At 51.5% G+C, this 19,505-nt stretch overlaps 2 protein-coding genes and 1 long non-coding RNA gene across 5 annotated transcripts in view; 2 read left to right on the forward strand and 1 right to left on the reverse strand.

Annotated features, from left to right (window-relative positions):
* The window catches only part of LOC110200721 (uncharacterized), a 23,280-nt gene extending 15,581 nt beyond the window's left edge, over positions 1 to 7,699 (forward strand). For 2 of the 3 annotated variants that reach the window (XM_020976139.2, XM_020976157.2), the window contains 6 exons: positions 109 to 345; positions 861 to 1,000; positions 1,947 to 2,131; positions 5,252 to 5,319; positions 5,399 to 5,557; positions 6,357 to 7,699. In XM_020976139.2, the coding sequence (XP_020831798.1) occupies positions 109 to 345; positions 861 to 1,000; positions 1,947 to 2,131; positions 5,252 to 5,319; positions 5,399 to 5,557; positions 6,357 to 6,437 (870 nt within the window). In that variant the 3' untranslated portion in view covers positions 6,438 to 7,699. The remainder of the gene's footprint in view (positions 1 to 108; positions 346 to 860; positions 1,001 to 1,946; positions 2,132 to 5,251; positions 5,320 to 5,398; positions 5,558 to 6,356) is intronic. The other variant, XM_020976152.2, reaches the window with a different exon arrangement.
* A 4,249-nt stretch (positions 7,700 to 11,948) lies between these two features.
* FNDC10 (fibronectin type III domain containing 10) lies at positions 11,949 to 13,248 on the forward strand. Its single transcript, XM_020976186.2, has one exon. It carries the CDS (start codon positions 12,377 to 12,379, stop codon positions 13,157 to 13,159), a length of 783 nt encoding a protein of 260 aa, XP_020831845.1. The 5' UTR covers positions 11,949 to 12,376; the 3' UTR covers positions 13,160 to 13,248.
* Positions 13,249 to 15,496: 2,248 nt separating this feature from the next.
* The window catches only part of LOC144454243 (uncharacterized), a 46,865-nt gene continuing 42,856 nt past the window's right edge, over positions 15,497 to 19,505 (reverse strand). Inside the window, exon 4 of the long non-coding RNA XR_013482570.1 lies at positions 15,497 to 18,518. This is a non-coding gene — a long non-coding RNA (uncharacterized LOC144454243). The remainder of the gene's footprint in view (positions 18,519 to 19,505) is intronic.

Here is a 19,505-nt window from a genome sequence, read left to right on the forward strand (position 1 = left end):
GGGAAGAGAGTAGAGAAACTGGACCTGACCTCGTGGTCCTGGGTCCTCAGAGCTTGTGCAGGGTATCTCAGCTAGGCCCCAGCCTTCTCCCCTACCTTTCTCCTGCAGGTGTTTCTTGCCACAGGCCCCAGAGTGGCCCTAAACCCCCAGGAGCCAGACTTGGTCCCCCGCCGGAACCCTCAGGCTGCCCAGCCCCCAGGGACGCGGGCCTTGCCCCCAGCTGGGCCACCTTTCCCAGACCTGAAGTTGCCTTCTTCTGGGCCCCCTGCCTGGCCCCAGAAACCCATCGAAGGCCATGTTCTCCGATTCCCCAGAACTGTTAACAGCCTTCCAGTCAGGCCCCCGGTATGTCTTTCCCCACCCCCTGCATGCTCTGGGTGCTTCCCCCCACTTGTGGCCGTGGCTACCAGGGGAGGAAGTCATTTAGACAATCACAGCTCACCAGCTGTTTCCTCCCCTTCCTCCTCAAGGCTGGAGGTGTTTTGTACCATGGAGGGAAGGGATGAGCTAGGGGTGGAGTCATAGGAGCTAGAACTCTATAGAGTGACCCCTGCTTTTTTGGAGCTCGGGGTCACCTTGAAATGGGTAGTGTCTCCTCCGGCCCTAAATCTGCCCCGCCTTGTCCCTGTGACTCCTAAGCCCCAGGAACCAGCTAACCAGAGAATCCACTACCCCTCCCACTTCAGCCTTAACTCCTTATCCCAAGGTCTGCTCTGTCCCTCCCTCACCAGCTGATAACATTGACTGTGCCTTGGAGACCAGAATGAAAGCTTCTGAGTGAATGAAGAAGAGACTTTGGGGAAAGAGGGAGGGGGAGAATCTTTGGCCAGGGGTACTAAGCTGCCTTCCCCTGCCCACAGGTTCAGCAAGTAGTGGTGGTGGCAGCCCCTGTTTCTACCTCCCCTGAGAGACCCAGCCCACAGGGTGGCCCCCTCAGCAGCAGCCTCCCACGGGGCTGGACAGAGAGCCTCGGGCCCTCCCAGCCCCTGGTAGCCCACAGGTACAGATGCAGAGGTGGGTGTCTGGGCTGGGGCCAGAGGTGGGGGGAGAAAGGGAAATGGGGTCGAAGGGACGAGCATCCCCCCCTCCCCAAGCTACCTTTGGTAGTCCTGACCCCCAGCAGTTGAGAACTCCTTTCTGGTGCCAAGCAACAGGATCTCTGCCAGAACTCTTCACAGAAGAGTTGGGTGCTAGCTCTAGTGTCTGAACAGCCTGGACCTTCAGTGTCCGAGTGCTTTTCAAAAGATCCACGTAAGGCAGAGCTGGGGGCTCTTTCCACGGAAAAATGTTGAGACTTATTTTCTCCTCTTATATTAAATATACTTAATGTCCGAAATGTTTATTACACATGGCAATTTTGGAATATATGTTGGCTTAAATTTGTTCTTGTTTTCTTCCCAATTCCAAGGACTAGATTTGGAACCAAAGAACCTAGAGTTGAATCCTGGGGAGGCCTCAGTTTCCTCATCTGGAAAATGAGGGAATGGGACTAGAGGACCTCAAAGGTCCCCACCAGCTCTAAGCCCCTAAGGCTTTTCCCCATCCCCCATCTGGGCTACATTTCAAGGCTCTTGGATCAATATTTGTAGTTTTAGTCAATATATACCAAGGGTATCACACACCCAAAAAGTGCTAGGGAAATGCTGCCTTTGAGCCTCCGGCATAGTAGAGGTAGTGATGGATGGAGAGGAGGTCAGAGAAACCTGAGGTAAGGTGCCATTTAGGAACTCCGTGATCATGGTAAATCACTCATTCTCTTTGAGTCTCAGTAAGATAGGGAATGACAAACTAGTTCCTGCCTCACAGGATTTCTAGAGGGAGCAAATGAGATCATGCAAATAGAGTGCTTTGCAAACTTTACAATGCTAGAATAGGTGTTATTAGCAGGTCTCTAACTGTTGGACCTTCCCTGAGACCTAGCCCTATCCCCCTTTTCCATACCCCAGCTGGCAAGATATCGTCAACAAAGTGAATGCCCAACAGAAGAGCCAACAGTATCCCCCGAGCAGCCAGCCCCAGAGGCAGGACCAGCCTCTTCTGCCTGCCAACCCAGGAGAAGGGGTAGAGCGCCCAGCACCTGACAAAGAAGACCGCAGAAGAGCAGCAACTGATGAGGAGGAGCTAGAGATGGGTGAGTGTGCCAGACCCGGACCCAGACCATTCTGGCTGTAGGGTACAGAAAGGTCCGTGAACCTGGGATCCTGGGGCCTTGGATTCTAACCCCAGCCCTGGCTCTTACTGTCTGTGAGACTTTGGGTGAGTTGGCCTCCTTCTCTGCCCCTCCCCAAACCCCAGTGGCCTTTGATTTCCTAATCTGCAAAATGAGACGATTAGACCAGATGGATCTGCAAGGTCCCTTGCAGCTCTGTTCTGTGAATTAATGACCTCTGGTGCTCCGGTTCTTTGGGGCCAGATGGCCTTGTTTCCTCCCCTTGGTGAAATGGAATGAATGCCCTGGTGGTTCTGTTCTGAGCCCTTTGCTGAAGGGGAAACGTTGTCCCCAGGCAGGGGATACACATTGGTACATATTGGGATACATTGCTACACATTGTTAGACATGTTGGTGGGTGTTGGGATACATTATTGCAAGTCAGGAGACACATAGTTACATGTCAGGAGATTTTTTTTTTAATGTAAATAATATTTTATTTTTCCGACATTACATGTAAAGACAGTTTTTAACATTCATTGTTTATAAGATTTTGAGTTCCAAATTTTTCTTTCTCCCCCCCTCCCCAAGACAGTCTGATATAGGTTATACATGTGCACTTGTGTTAAACATATTTCTACATTAGTCATATTGTGAAAGAAGAATCAGAACAAAAGCGAAAAACAACAGAAAAAAAAACAAAGAAAGTGAGAATAGTGTGCTTTGATCTGCATTCTGATTCCGTAGTTCTCTCTCTGGATGTGGACAGCATTTTCCATCATTCATCTTTTGGAATTGTCTTGGATCATTGCAGTGCTAAGAAGAGCTAAGTCAATCATATAGTTGATCGTTGCACAATGTTGCTGTTACTGTGTGCAGTGTTCAGGAGATATTGTTATAAGTTGGGACATACTGCAGCATGCCAGGGGCTATGTTGTTACCAGCCTTTCCTGAAGAGAAGGCTCTTTGGGCTCAAGCCCTTGTCTTTCCCACAATTCCCTCTATCCTCTTCTTCTTCTTTTTAAGATGAACTATTTGCTTTTTACTTCTTTATTAGGGAATCTATTTCTTTTTTTTATTATTAATTTATTTTGATTTATCAACAATCACTTCTATAAGCTTTTGAGTTTAAAATTTTTCTCCCCTCCCTCCATACCTCCTTCCCCAATATGGCTCACAATCTGATATAGGTTATACATATACATTCCTATTAAACATATTTTCACATTAGTGATGTTATAAGTAAGAATTAGAACCAATAAAAAGAACCACAAGAAAGAGGAAACAAAACAAAACAGAAGGAAAAAAAGCTAATAGCATACTTTGATCTGCATTCAAACTCCATAATGCTTTCTCTGGATGTGAATAGCATTTTCCATCATCAGACCTTTGGAGATGTCTTTGATCCTTACATTGCTGAGAACAGCTAACCTATCAAAGTTAGTCATCATACAACGTGGCTGTTACTGTGTACAACGTTCTCCTGGTTCTGCACACTTCACTCAGCACCAGTCCATACAAGTCTTTCCAGGTTTTTCTGAAGTCTGCCTGCTCATCATTTCTTCTAGCACAATAGTATTCTATTACATCCATATACCACAACTTGCTCAGCCATTCCCCAGTTGATGGGCATCCTCTCAATTTCCAGTTCCTTGCCCCCACGAAAAGAGCTGCTATGAATATTTTTGTACACGTAGGTCCTTTTCCCATTTGTATGATCTCTTTGGGATACAGCCCTAGAAGTGCTACCTCCATCCTCTTCTCGAAGCAGGCAAAGGGAATCATAGGAACCAGCACTGAGGTTACTTTTATTGGATTGCCCTGATGAGGCTATCTTTCACTTCAAGTCATCAAGCATTTATTAAGCACCTAGTATGTGCTGGGCACTAGTGATACGAAGACAAATGTGAAATAGCTCCTACCCTCCATTCTACTGGAGGGAAGAACAGGTATCTGGATAAGGAGATATAAAAATAGAAGGATACAAAGTAACTTGGGGGGGAATAGAGATCACCACTAACTGGGGAGCGTAGGCCCTGGATAAGAGGCGACACTGGGCCTGGGCTCTGAAAGAAGTGAGGGATTCCACAAGGCAGAGGTGAGGAGGGAGGGCATTCCAGGTATGGGCAACAACCTGAGTTCAAAGGCACATAGGTGGGAAATTGAAATTCATGTACAAGGAACACCAAGTAGGCCATTGTGGCTTTCAGTCTAGAAAGGTCTTCCGATCTATCGCCAGGTATTTATTATAGCAGCTGTGCACCAGGCAGCTAGATGTTGCAGTGGACACAGAATAGGGCTTGGAGTCAGGAAGACCCGAATTCAAATCCTACCTCAGATACTTATTAGCTGTGTGACCCTGGGCAAGTCACTTAGCTATTCTCTGCCTCAGTTTACTCACTTGAAAATGGGGATAATAGCCCTTACCTCATAGGATTGTGAGAATCAAATGAATTAACTTATGTAAAGTTCTTTGCATACAGTGCTGTATACATGCTAGCTAACTGTATCAAGCACTTTGCTGGGCACTAGCCTTGCAAAGATAAAGAGTTCCTGCCCTCAAGGAGCTTACATTCTCTCCAAGGAGAAAACACACGTACAAAATAAATGCAGATGATCCAGGCACAGACATCCAGATTGTGAAGGGCATTAAATGCCAGGCTAAGGAGTTGTATATTATCCTAGATGCACTAGGGAGTCACTGATGCTTCCTGAGCAGGAAGGTGGCAGAGTTAGTCCCATGAACTAGGAAAACAAATCTGCTGTGTGGAAAAATGGATTGGAAAGATAAGAGCTGGAGAAGCTGGCTTGCCAGGCACTCTGGGTCAGAGATTTTTCCTGAGCCCCCCACCCCACCCCATGACTTCATCCAAGGCCCATTGAAAAGTCAGCCACATTTGTTAAAGGCTTGGAGCCCTGAACTGAATTCTCCTGGCTGGGCCCCCAGCATAATGGGTGACTAGGGGGAGGTGGCATCGTTCTCTCCTATTCTCTGACTCCCTTTCTGGGCATGGAATGGGGCAGACTGGGGCCTTCAGCTAGATGGCATAACCCCCCAGTTAAGGTAGTGGGGCTGATCCCTCTGCCCTCCCCCACCCCCAGATGCTGGCATGATTGAGCGGGAGGAAAACGTTCGGCCCAGGAAGGAGCCAGAGGCCCAGGGCCCAGTGGTGAGTACAGACCCCAGGGGCCTGAGTGCCTGGGGGAAGGGATCTGGAGGGCTCTGCCCGCTCTTGCTTCTCTCTGCAGGGGCCTGATGCCCTCGCAGACCCTGCCCGCGATCCCAACAACCAGGGTGAGGATGAATTTGAAGAGGCAGAGGCAGAGCGACCACAGTTGGAAGAGGGGGCCCCGAGACCCCAGCAAGCTCAGGAGCCCCAGGAACAAGGGCCAGGGAAGCAGGGCCAGGTGATGAATGAGGCAGAGCCCAGGGCAGGGGGGTGGACACCGGCTACTCTGATTCGGATGTTGATGTTCTCAGAGGCCCAGCCTAGTGACCTTTGTCCCTTGGTTCAGGACCCCAGGACTGGCACAGAGCTACTGAGTGACCACCACGATGACCAGGAACTGGTCAGGCCTGAAGTAGTGAGGGCACTGAGGGCCTTGGGCCGCTTCGGTGTTGGTCTGGGGGCTTCCACATAGGTCAGTGGTCGGGATGATGGTGGGCTATGAGACGCCCCCCGCCCCAGTCTTGTTCTGGAGCCAGAGCCCTGGAAGTCATGACCAGTACCTAGGAGAAAGGACTTTCTCCCAGGATTTGTTAGCCCTTACAATGTGCTAGGCCCCGTGCTGTGTTAGGGCCCAAATAGAAGCATAAGATCATAATTCTAGAGCTGAAAGGGTCCTTAAGGTTCATTTAGTCTGACCCTTTTACAGAGAAGGAAACTGAGGCCCAAGAGGTCCAGTGACCTACCCAGGCTCCCTCCACTAGTAGGGAGCACACTGGCTTTGGAGTCGGAGGGCTTGGGTTCGGATTTTGCCTCTGACATTTCCTGTGACCTTTGGCAAATCACATGAGCTCGCCTCATCTGTGAAGAGAGGAGGCTGGACGAGAGGGCCTCTGAGCGCCCTGCCAGCCTGGGATCTTGAAGTCTGTAATTCTAAGTGGCAGAGGCAGGATTTGAATGCGGGTCCTCTAACTAAATTCTTTGCTACTTCCACCATCCCCACTGATGTCTGATGTCTGTGTATCCCTCCTCTCCCCTAGGATGAGAACCCTGACCTGGAGCTGGTACCTGAGACCAAGAGTCACACAGAGGCCCCTGGCCAGAAAGACAGTTACTACTGACCCGACCCTCCCTCTTCTCCTGAATCCCTATGCTTCCCGTCCTCCTGAAGGGACCACCAGAGATTAGAAAGAGCATAGAAGGGTCAGAGCCTAGGCTTCTATGTGAGGAGAGTGGAGTCTGCTCCACCTTCCCCCTGCCCTCCTGCCCCAGCACACACTCTGGGATACCTCACTTCCTGCCCCAGCACACATTCTGGGCACCCCCTCCTTCCCACCCTCCTATGCCAGCACATAGTCTGGGGTACTCCTTTCCCAGCCCTCCTGCCCCAGCACACACTGTTGGGTACCCCACTTCCTGCCCCAGCACACACTCTGGGGATTATTCTACATTCCTTACTTATTTCTCCAGGACAATCTGAGGCTGTGTGGGCCATACAGCCTTTAGATAGAGCAGCTGAGCTAGGAAAGAGATCATTGTGGTCCTGGGCATTACCCGTTGCTCTCCAACCCTTAGATATCACCTATCTCTGACCCACTACCCACCCATATCCTACAAGTCCTTAATGTTGGGATTTGGACTGCTCAGGGCCTCAAAGTTAAAGGCTTCTTTCAGAATAAAACAGGGCAGTGATGCCATGACTTGGGCCTCCTTTGGAGATGAGGATGGACTGAAACCCAGGAGCTGTTGAAGGGAGGGTGATGATTTTAAGTTCTAGCTGGTCAGCCTTGTCTTCAGACCAGGTGAGAGACAGAGAGAGACTGCGCCCCCCTGCCCCCCCCACACGCATGAAACATGGAGAAAGGGGCTTCTTTCCTCTGCCAACCAAGCTTATTGAAGCCCCAGCTGGGATGGACAGAGCCCTACAGGGCCAAGTCTGAGTTCTGTGACTGAGACAAATCCAGAACTCTAATGGGCGCTGGAGGTGAGAGCCTGGGAACCAGGACCTGGTTCAGTCCTCAGGGCTAAGGGGGAAGACCAAGGTGGCTCCTGAATGTTTCCCCATTTCCCTTCCTTGACATCTCTCCCCTCCAGTCACTTTCTGGGGATTAGAGTCTAGGGGGTGGGACTGTCATTCTACCCCACTGCCAGGGACCCAGCGGGATAGAGAGAGTCAGAGTTTGGGTGGGGGTGTCAGACCCTTAGTTAGATTCTCTGTGGACAAGGCCCAGTAGGGTAGAGGGTCTGGCCTTGAATGGAGTCTCAGACCTGACTTGGGACATTCTGAGGCTAGGTGGCTCAGAGTTTTCTCTGTATATAATGTATAGTCAGGCCTTAATATCCATTTTGTACACTCAGAAAATAAAATTTTGAGTTAAATTCACTGTCTTTAGGTGATAATGACCTGGGAGAAGGAGACATGTGCCCTGTGACGTAGACACAAATGTCTCTACCATCACAAAGAGGTTCAGAGTTTTTCCTTGCGAAAAAGATGGGAATTATTCCTTCTCTGTTACCCATAGTATGTGTGTGGGGGGGGAGATTTTTAAGTGACTTGCCCAGATCACACAGCTAGTAAGTGTTATGTGTCTGAGGCCGCATTTGAACTCAGGTCCTCCTGACTCCAAGGCCGGTACTCCATTCACTGCACCACCTAGCTGCCCCGGGGGATTTCCATATAATAGAACTGTTTCTGCTTTTTCATTTCTCCCAGAGAGAAAGGGACAAAAGTTTGAAGTCAGCTGTTGAGTTGGAGGGATGGTGTGCCCAGCCTGCTTAGCTGCAGTGACCCCTCCCCCTCCCCAGAGCTCATCCAGAGCAGCAAAGTGTAGTGGGACCCATGAGCCATTGTGGTACAGGGGACCTTGTCTCAGATTCCATCTGCAGTGCTCATGTGTGTGACCTTGGGCAAATTACATAAATTTCCTGAGCCTCAGTTTCCTCATCTGTAACATGAGAGGGTGGACTAGATTAGGTGGGCCCTTTCAGCTCAAGATCCCTGATCCAGTGATCATCCCCAAAGTCCTTCTCTGAGGCAGTGTGGAAGTGACTAATCCTAGGATTTTTGTGGAACAAAAAGGTGGATTCATTTCCCTATGTGCCCCCAGTAATAATACCAACAACATTTATATAGGGAAAGTCCTGTGTCCTGTTCCATACTCCCCAAGGTAGACTGAGGTAATTTTCCCCTCTGGGCCTTTTACAGGAAGAGAAAGCTACAGGGCTCTAAAACTAAGACATCTAGCCTCTTGGAATAGAACTCTATTTTGGCCACATTTTTCTGCTAAGGTCCTCTCCTCCAAGTTGTATAAGCCAACGGGCTCTTACTGTCAAGGCTCCCCAGAGATTCCACGGGCACTAGGGGAGATGGAGGGAATGTGGGAGCTCATATTCCACCTCCACCCTGCAAGCCTCTGCTTCGGGGAACTAAGAAGTACATTGGCAGCTGAGGGAGAGGGCAGCTTCCTTCTCAGGGACTTTAAAGCCCCACCCCAGAGCTCTGCAGAATCCACTTGGGGCAGTGCAGCAGAGTGGGCTCAACCATCTCGGATGGGAACCAAGGCTGAGGGGATGCAAACAATAGAGCTCTCTGGAGAGCTTAAAGGACTTTTCAGATGCTTCTCAGCACTGGCTGGCTGGTTCATTCACTCATTCATTCATTTAGTATTTTCTGAGTATAAACTTTAGACCCAATCCTTACTCCAGGTCCTACGAAGGACACCAATAAAACACTTGTGGTAAAGTTCAGTCCAACAAATTGTAGCCAGTAAACATTCATTAAGTGCCTGCTGAGTGCCAGAAAGTATGCTATGGGCTGGGGACCCAAAGAAAAAACATCCCTGCCATCAGAGAGCTTACATTCTACTGGAGAGATCAAACATGTATCCAGATAAGAGACAGATCAAAATGCTCTGGGACAATTTGAGGGAGAAAAGAGATCTAAGAATTGAGGGCATTTTTTTTTCTTTTTTAAGTCAATTGGGGTTAAGTGACTTGCCCAGGGTCACACAGCTAGTAAGTGTCAAGTGTTTAGTCTGAGGCCAGATTTGAACTCAGGTGCTCCTGACTTCAGGGCCAGTGCTCTATCCACTGCGTCACCTCGCTGCCCCCAGAACTGAGGGCATTTTTAAAGGCTTGAGGGAGAGGGTGATAGGAACCTTGAAGGACAATTACAATTTAGTAGGGGGGTTGGGGAGGGGAGACTGGGATTACACTCCAGAGCTAACAGTACCTGAGATGCCAGTCACAAGGCTGGGCATGGTGAATGAGCTAGTTATAAGGGGTAGTTTGGAAGGCCTGAATTCTGGATCCAGCTCTGTTCATTATTCACTATGTGACCCTGGACAGGTTACTTCGAGTGGTCCCTCAGTTTTGCCTATCTGTAAAATGAGTTGAATTGTACTGTCTCTAGTTCTGATGTCCTGGGATCTCATGATTATGAATTCATAGGGGATGAAGAAGATCACAGTGGAATAGAGCAGTCAGGGAAGACTCCTTGGAGGAGGCAGGACCTGAAAGAACCCATTTGCCCCCTCCTGGCTGGCTGGTTCCTTCCCAGCACAGACTGGTTTAACTCCTGCTCTTGGGGATAGTTAGCCACTGGCTCATTCACCACCCCCATTCCTCCACCCCTCACCCCCACCACCCACCGCCTTTTATCGCCAACCTTTGGGAAGTTTCTCTTGATGAAGAAAATGCAGCGTAATTGAAATTCAACTCAACCAACATGTCCAGGCACTGACCACACAAAGATAACAAGACAATCTCTGCCCTCAAAGGGCTTCCATTCTTCAGGAGAAGATGTACAGCCTTCCATACATGTCTAAGAAAACGCAAAAGAATCAGAGGGAGAGAAAACTGACAAGTGAGAGGATTGGGAGAGTCTTCATGGAGGAAGTGGCACCTGGCCTGGGGCTCCAAGCAATGGGGAGGAGGGGGGCACATGCTGGGTGTTAGAAACAGCCAGTGAGAATGCCTGGGGTTTTGAGAGGACAGGACAGGCTGGGTTGTCCAATTGAGCCAAAATGTCATTTTTGGAGGAGAATCATGTGAGAGGCAGTGTGGTACAGTGGCTAGAAAGCCAGCCTCTAGTTCAAGAAGATTGTGACTAGCCTGGGATCACACAACCAGTATGCATCAGTGTCACTCATGTCACTTAGCCTGAGGACTGCTGCAGGCCAGCTTTCTTGTCAGGTTACTCTACTCCTGCCTCTCTGGGGGATAATAATTCAGCCATAAAATCTTAGTATTAGTCATAAAAGGTTGGAACTGGGAGAGATCTTGGGAACTTGATCTATCCCCCAGGAACCCCTCATTTTACAGATGAGGTTCTGAAAAGGTAAGGGTCATGCCCAGGATCACACAGCTAGTATTCCTTAGGCAATATCTGTGCTGTTGAACTTGGGGTCAGGAAGATCTGGGTTCAAATTCTGCTACTTCCTAGCGGTGTGACCTTGGGCAAGTCAGTTCACCTCTCTGGGCCTCAGTTTCCTCATCTGTCAAATGGGGATAAGACAACTTGTCATCTCTAATTCCCAAAAGTGAGTTAAAAAAAAAAAGTGAGCCCAGATGAAAGTGTGCCTAAAGCTGTGTAGTATCCCACTGTGGCGGGCTCACTTTCCAACTCCACCTCTGCTGTTGCCCAGGTGGTCCTCCGCCTGAGAATCACTCCTTCCTATCTCCAACTCTTAGAAGGCCCATTTTCCTTCAAGTTTCACTTAAACATAGATTGCCCTTGACAAGAGGCCTCTTCCTCCCCTCCCCTAATCGCAGCTAGTCTTCCCCTCTTCCTCTTACCTCTTTTTTGTTCTGTATCTATTTATGTGTGTACATGTTATTTCTTCCCGTACATGTAAGACTATTTCAGGTCAGTCCTCTGTAAGTTGCTGACCTTCCTCAACAAATATTCATTAAGCATCTGCTATGTGTCAGGCACTGTGCTAAGCACAGCAGGATACACAGAAAAGGAAGGAGAAAAAACAGACCCAAAACAGAAAACTCAGTCTTTGCTCTCAAGGAGTTAAGAGGTTAATTGAGGAGGGACATGCACATAATTATGGCCAGATAAACTAGAGACAGGATAAATTGGAGATAATCTCAGGGGGGAATCACTAGCATTAAGGAGGATGGGGGAAGGGAGAGGGAGTTTCTTTACCCTTTATACCAAAAAAATCCCAAGTCCAGTTCCTATGCCTAGCCGCAGTACTCAGCACGTAGTAGGCCTTTAATAAATATTTGTAGATTGATGTGGTCAGTTACTCTCCACCGAGAGAGAGAGAGAGAGAGAGAGAGAGAGAGAGAGAGAGAGAGAGAGCGAGCGAGAGCGAGCTGTCGTGGGCAGGGGAGGAGACCTGTGGCGCCCTCCAGAGGTGTCCCGTTCCAGGTCTCTTTCCCTTGTCCCTCTCCCCAAGGAGCAGGGCTACGTCGAGGCGAGGGTTAATGTAGGCTCCACCTCCACCGCGGCGGCGCGGCTCGGGATCCCGCACTGGGCGCTGGCGGGGAAGGCCGGCAAGGGTAGAGGAGAAAAGAAAAGGGAAGACTAAGGGAAGGGAAAAGAGACTAGCGGAAGGGAAAGGAGGGGAGGAGAAAGGAGGGAAGGGGAAGGGAGGAGAGAGGAAGGGAGGAGAGGAGAGGGGAGGGGGCGCAGGACGGGCTCAGCGGTCTGCCTGCCCGCCTCGCCAACGCGCTTGCCTCTCAGGCTCTAGCGGCGGCGACGGGGGGGCGGAGACGCGGGGAGGAGGGAGCCGGCTGGCCGCCGCAGCCGCAGCGAGCCGAGCGGAGCGCGGGGACAGCAAGAGGACCACTCCGCTGCGGATGCAAGGACCGTGGGAGCCTAGGCACTGACTGAGCGGAGCCCCCCATCCTCCCGCCTGGGAGATGCCCCGGGGGCGCGGAAGCTGCTGCCGCGGACCCGGGCCCGAAGACTGGCGCTGCGGCGGCCGCCCCAGCGCCGGCCGTCGCTGTCACTGCCAGCGCTCCCCCCACCCTCGTGACCTTGGCCCAGGGCGCGAGGCACCGCCGCACCGGGGGTCCCCAGCCTCTCGCTGAGCCCCCAGCCGCGATGAGCGCGTCCCGCCAGCCGGTGCCTTGGCCCTGGCTGCGGCGGCGGCTGCTGCCGCCACTGCTGCTGCTGCTGTTCTTGGCCCCGCGCCCCCGCGTCCGCGGCGACCCCGTGCCACCGGTGCCACTGCAGCCCAGCCCGGAGCCCGAGGCGGAGCCCGGCCCAGACCCCCCGTGGTGTCCCTACAAGGTGCTGAGCGAAGGCCAGGAGGCCGGCACCGGCCGCCTGTGCTTCCGCAACCCGGAGCCCGATTTCCGTTGCCAGCAGCGCCTGTGCAAGGCGTACCGCTCGGCGGGGCGCACGCTGGTTGCCAACGTGCTCCGCAACAGCAGCGTCCTGCTGCAGTGGCGCCCGCCGCCCGCCGCGCCGGCCCGCGAGTTGCGCGGCTTCGCGCTCAACTGCTCCTGGGACGGCAGCTACACCCGCTTCCAGTGCGACCGCGTGCAGCTCGGCGCCTCCTGTCGCGACTACCTGGTCCCCGACGTGCACGACAGCGTGCGCTACCGCCTGTGCCTGCAGCCACTGCTGCGCCGGCCTCGTCGGGAGCCCTCCCTTCCGGGCGCCCCGCCGTCCCCGACGCCGCCGCCTCCGCCGCCGCCGCCCGCCGAATGCGTGGAGTTCGCGGCCGAGCCGGCTGGCATGAGGGATATCGTCATTGCCATGACGGCCGTCGGGGGCTCCATCTGCGTCATGCTCGTAATCATCTGCCTGCTGGTGGCCTACATCACGGAGAACCTCATGCACCCTGCCTTCGGGCGCCCCAGGGGCCGCAGACAGCCCTGAAGGCCCGGCCGAGGGGTCGGGCGGCTGCTGCTCTGGGGTCGGCGAGCCCAGGCCCGAACAGCCTGCCGGGCAGGTGGGCGGACACTGGGATTGTCCTTGGTCCCTGAAGTGGGGGGGCAACGGGGGACTCATCCTTCTGCTCTTCCTCGGACTTAGCCCCCCTCCCACGGGACTGGACTGGACTGGATTGGGTGATGTGGGAAGATCTGGGCAGGGAAAGCCTAAGGTCCAGAAAGCATTCTGGTTGCTGGGAGGGGGTATGCATTTGTTTGAACCCAAATCAAGCCCCTCTCCCCTCCCCCAAATCTCTCTAGTCACACTCCCCCCCCTTACCCTGCCTCAGGTCTCTGACCCAGCTCCCTCCACTCAGTCCCCAGAACTGGGGCCAGTACATTGGAAGGTGGGGTGCAGACTGCCCTGGGACCTGGAAGGGCTAGATGGGATGTCTGAAGAGTCAAGAGTCGCCCCTTTCCCCCTATCCCCAGGTGACACCGGGTGATCGGACCAGCGCACAGGACCATCTGAGCTGGGGTTCAGGGAACTTTGAAAACACCAATCCTTTCCCCACTGGCCCTTCCTTTCCCATCAACGTTCAGTGATTTTGACTACATTTCAAGCCTGGACTGCAGCTTCCAGGGCAGTATTTGGGCTCGAGAGGAACCTGTCCCACGGAGGGAAGGAGGAGGAGGACCCACTGTGCCTCTCTGGTATTTTGCAAAGTTAGAAGCCAAATAAGAAGTTTACCCTCAAATGTGTGAGCAGGGGCCCCGGGGTCTTAGGCTAGTCAGCACCAGCACACAGCCTTCCAGATTCAGCTCTAGAGACAAGTTTATTCCCTCTGAGGCCATCTCCCTGTCTCCTCACCAACACATTAAATCTTCTGGGCTGCTTCAAATCCCTGCCCACTCCCACTTTTCACTTCTCAAATGGTCACTTCTCTGAAGCTCTTTGCATCACCTAATCCACAGTCTCCCACACATCTGGCTGGGCAGTGCCGCAGGAGGCATCTGTCAGTTAGCTTTTGAGGATCACAAACCCAAATTCGTTTGAATTTTAAAAATTAAAGCTGTGCCATCTGTAGGGGAGAGAAAAACAACAACAAACCATTGCCTAGACGGTGGGGTCAGGTAGCCAGAGTGCTTTTTATAAAGAAAGGCTTCCCCTCCTGCCTCCTGTGCTAAGTCTGCGTCTGAGTCAATTTTCCCTAGAGGTCTGAAGGCTTGTTGGGAGACTCCCCGAAGTTCACCATCCTTGGGCCAGGACTGGCTCCCTGCACCTCAAATTGCTTCCCAGGGATAATAGAGAGCAGCTGAGAGGTTGGTTTATGGGTGTTCCAGGAGTGAGAAGGGCAGATGCTTCCTCCCCTCTGGTGGACCTTGGGGAGAAGGGTTTTGAGCAGAAAGTTGCCTCACAACCCACCCAGCTGGTTATTGCCTGTGCCCATTATAAAAGATTGAGCCCCAAGAACCGCAGTGCAGGAAGGAAGGGCTCCCACCAAGTGCCTGTGTGGACCCACTTCTTGTTTGCTGGAGGGAAAGCAGGCCTGACCAGTGGGAGGTGGACTGAAGGACTTCCATGCCAAGGATGTGGGAAGGGAAGAGGTGGCTTTTTTCTACTTCCTCATCTGAACCACAAGCCCCATTGCAGCCTCTGGGATGAGTCTAGTGACCTATCTAGGTAACACCAGCCTTGTCCTAGGGGGCGCTATAGGAGGTGATTCAGCCCAGCCCAGCCTTTGCCCTAACCTCCCTCATCCACACCCAGCCTGTAGCAAGCTTGGGTTCTTAGCTGCATCACTCCAATACCTACTATCTCGTGCCTTAGGGTGGAAAGTTTACCCCGTGGAGACCCGCCCATTTGTCCATGTTAGGAGCTGTGTCCATCCATGCTAGGAGCTGTGTTCACTTGTCTTGGGAGCCAGTTAACCCTGATGGCCTTTGCTTTTGTCTAGACTAGTGTAAAGAACAGTGGATGTGGAGCTGTAGAATCTGGGTTCAAATCCCTGGCCTGCCACTTGCCATGTGACTTTGGGGAAAGTCACTTCATATCTTGGGGATTCCATTCCTTATCTATACACTGACAAGAATTAGGGTAGCTGACCTACAAAGTCTCTTCCATCTCTGAGTCTACAGATCTTTGGCTTCAGCTTCCTGGGGCTGGCAGGTTATGCTCTGTAGGGGTGTGTGTGGGGGGAGTCTGGTTGCTGCATGTCCCTCCTTCCTCACCTCCTCCCTTTCCCCCAATCAGATCTGGTCTGATAGGGTTGTTAGCACTCCTTTGTTGTCCTGTTTCCCCAAACAGGCACTAACTACACTGTGCTCATCTACCTTCCATCCCTGTTCCTGCTTTTCCCTTCCCCCACCACTAGGAAGTGTGATGATCGACTGCTTTCTGGACTAAAGTTGCTTCTGGATAAATTTTCCCCAGAGGTTTGAGGGCCTGTTGAAGAGGCAGATGGCTACTACTGTAGCTTTGTGTTTTTCCCTTGCTGTGAGTATCTTGTTACTGGTATTTCCCAGCTAGGGATTGGGGCTGGTTGCTAGGAAAGGAGCCCGCAGCTCTCCTGGGGCAAGGCCAGCTGATCATCTGGACAGTACAGGGGTGACTTGAGATCCAGAGAACAGACAGAAGAAAAAGCTCAGTCTGTGGATTCAGAGGAAGAGCCAATTCCCACACCCCTACTGGTTAGGAGTAGCTTTAAATAACTCCACAGCTGTGGCCAATGCTACCACCGGCTGGTCTTAAGGGCGCCATCCTGAGGCTCAGCTAGCAGGCTCAAAACATCTGTCTGTGATTCAGTAGGACCTGGACCACTGGGGTATGGGAATTGTCCAAGAAGTCACCTGGACCCTTAAGTGCCAGGAACATGGGTTAGCCAGGGCTGTCCACTTTCCCAACAGTTGCTTCTAGGCCAAAGAGGGACTCAGGAGGCTGTAGGCTGTAGAGGAGTGGAAGGAAAACATGAGAAAGTAATTCTCTTCTCTTTGGGGAGGCAGGGAGCCATGAAGATTCTGGCTGCTTCCCCGAAGTCCCTCAGCATCTTAGACAAACGTTGTCCCTGGACCCAACCCTGGTGAGTGGGGGGGAAGCTTTTGGCCTACCATCTGCTGCCAAGTGCCCCATACGACTGCTTGGTCTAAGTGTCGTATGACACTTAGACATAAGAGGGATTGGTCACCAGGTCATTGTTGGTCGACTGGTCTAGCCCCACTCTCTCTTTCCTCCATTGAGGGAGAGGGGAGGAAGGCAGAAGATTTCAGCCTCCTCCTTAACTAGAGATTCACTCCCTACCTCTTCCTTGCTGACCGCTCTGCCACTACAGAAGTGGTTACATCATATACTTGTGTAATGTTTGTTATTGGAAATTACCTTTGTTTTCTTGTCTGGAAAGATTGAAGGAAATATTGCTGTGTAAATATTGGGGTGGGGTATTTATTTATTAGGGGATGGTATATTTGGGTTAGTTTGGGAGGACAATTCAGCCCAAGAGAGGATTCCCCTTTCTCCCTAACTCTTTCTTAGATGTTCTGTGCCTCAGCTTCCCCATCTGTGAAATGAGACTGCCTATCCTCCAGGGCTGTTGTTAATGGGGAGTGTGAACAAGGACAGCTCCTTTCCTCCCCACCCTTGCTTCCCCAAGGGGCAATGCCTGCCCATCAGTAACCTTGGTATTGGGGTTTACCCCCACTCCTGCTTTGCACTATGTCCATGTGTCCAGCCTGTCTACTGTCCGTGTGTAACTGCAGCCCTCTGGTAGGGGAGTGGGGGAGGGAGGAAAATGTGATTTCCTGGGTGTGGTCTCCCTTCCCTGTGGACAGTGGGGCCTCTCCAGGTTTTCTGGGAGGGGGTGGGGAGGTTAGAGGTCCACTGCTCCTGTCTACATTGAGCCAGCCTGCAAATAAACTCGTGTTCTCAGCTCTGAGTGTTGGTTCCAGGTGTATATATGCTCTTCTGCCTCCCCGTCCTACCTGCCAACCCAATAGACCCATTCAGGGAGCGAAGCAAGGCCCTGGGGGGATCCTGGCTGAAAGCTGGGCTGGGTGCAGGGCCAGGCAGTTCAGCTTAGTGGCACTGAGGGGGGCTGGGGGAGGACAGAGAGCTCAGCTCCCACTGCAGCTAGAAATAAACCAAACATCTCTCTAATGACCCATATGAGCGTGCTGGAGAAGGGAAGGCAGCAATTAAAGGCTCCCAGAATGGAAGGGGGAGGTGGGTCCCCAGCACCCCACCTGGCCTTCCCACAAGCTGCAGACTGAAGCCTAGGGCAGGTCAGAGACAGCCCAGAAATGTGTCAGTCAGGCTTGAGCCCTGTCCTTGGTACTGATGACTTGGAAAAAAACCCACTCAGAGTGTCACAGGGCCTTCAGCCATGCTCTGTCCTGGCCAACCATAGCCCTTGAGAAGGCTGGCCCAGTCCCTTTTCTTCTCATTATAGCAAATGGAAACAGGTGGGGTCCAGGCCAGAACCATAATAGCAGTTCTGGCACTCAGGGCAAACAGCATCAAACATGATCTCAAATTAACTTTTAATTTAAATTCAGCTGAAGGGACCAGGGAGAACCTGGGACCCCGTCCCTTGGAGGAACATGGGATACCTTGAGGAATGATTATCAGGGCTGGATTGGATGTGGTACTCACCCAGGGTGGGCTGCTACTGTAGTGGGGAAGGAGTCCAACATCTGGTAGCTTCACTTTTTAACCATTTTATTATCAATGAGCTAAAGTACTATAGAAAGAATACACAGGTGCTATTGCTATTAGTGCCTGGCTCCAAGCTCCAATCATTCTACCTTTCTTTTGTCACTAGTCCAAGCCCCCAGAGAAGACGGGTTGGCCTCAGGAGCTGGAATTTGTCCCCCAACAGAATAGGGAAATTGGGAAGGGAATATAATCAACGCTGGTTAGGATTAACCACATGAATTTCTTTCTTTCTTTCTTTTTTTTACCACATGAATTTCTTGACTAATGAATGTGTCATTGGTCATAAGGACCTGGGGTTCAAATCTCCTCTACCATTTACTGCTCATTGACAGTATGACCTAGGTACAGAGGTAGGGAACCTTCAGCCTGGAGGCCACACGTGGCCTCAAGTGCAGCCCTTTGGCTGAAGCCAGACTTCACAGAACAAATCTTCTGTGAAGTTTGGGTTCAGTCAAGGACTGCACTTGAGGACCTAGAGGGCCACGTGTGGCCTCGAGGCCACCTCTGGAGTAGGGTGTCATAACCTCTTTTGAACCTCAGTTTCTTCTCTCCTAAAATGAGGGTGATCTCCATTGCCCTTTCCACCTCTAAAATGTTTACCTCTTCCAGGTCTTCTCCTGCTCTGGCAGACTGCCTCTCACCTTTAATTAGGACAGCCCTGCAGAAGAAAAAAAGCATGGTGCAGACAGGAGAATGCAAGAATTTTAATCACCTATGGTCTGGGTTCCTGTATTTACTAGCCGTGTGACCGTGGATAAGCAGTTAACTGTACTAAATATAGGTTGGACTAAATGAACTATAAAGGTCTCTTCCAGCCCTAAATGTCATTTTTCGCCCTACAGTCCTCTGATAAGAGAGCAGAGATATAAGAATGCTGTAAATATGAATAAGAGGGACAGAGTTTTAACAAACCAAAATTCAGGAATAAGAAAGGAATGGACAAGTTGCTTTGAGGCAGGGAAATGAACAGTTTCTTTGTTCAAAAAGCTCAGAGGATCATAGCTTTAGACCTAGAAGGGATCTGAGAAGTCACTGAATCCAACCCCCCACATTTGAGAGAATCAGTGGCAGCCACCAAGACCTGGTCGAGGGGAAGTCCATCCTAGCACACAAGCATGGGTGGCATATTGGGGTGAAGCTGGTATCTACCCCTAGCTACTTTATAGGGTCTCTCTTCTCCTTCTCCTCTCTATCCTTCAGCTGAAGGGCCCAGCCAGGCAGGGGAATTACTCATCCCTGGCAAGTGGCACATAAATTATAAGGGTTGGAGGGAGGGAGGGGAGCAGAAGAGAAACTGACATTTTCAGGGCAGTCTGGCTTTCTGCCCAGATAATTAGGGAATGGTCCAAAATCAGCAGATGTGGCAGGGGCTGGGGGTGGGGGATGGGCTGAGGTGGGCCTGGCTTGGCTTCACTATCACCTAGTCCTAGGGTAAAGAAACAAGGGAGAGAGAGTAGGGAAGCACAGGGCCCTGTAGCCAGCAAGCACTTAATAAATGTTCAAATGAACTGAGCACCAGACTGGTCTGTGCTGCACCGACTAATCAGTCAGTGAATATTCATTAAGTGCCTACGATGCACCAAGCGCTGGAGGTACAAAGAAGAGCAAAACCAGACTCTGTCCTGCAGGAAGGCACCGTGACAGT

Source organism: Phascolarctos cinereus, unplaced genomic scaffold (assembly GCF_003287225.1).
Source record: "Phascolarctos cinereus isolate Bilbo 61053 unplaced genomic scaffold, phaCin_HiC Scaffold_726;HRSCAF=1367, whole genome shotgun sequence".
NCBI classification, from domain to species: Eukaryota; Metazoa; Chordata; class Mammalia; order Diprotodontia; family Phascolarctidae; genus Phascolarctos; species Phascolarctos cinereus.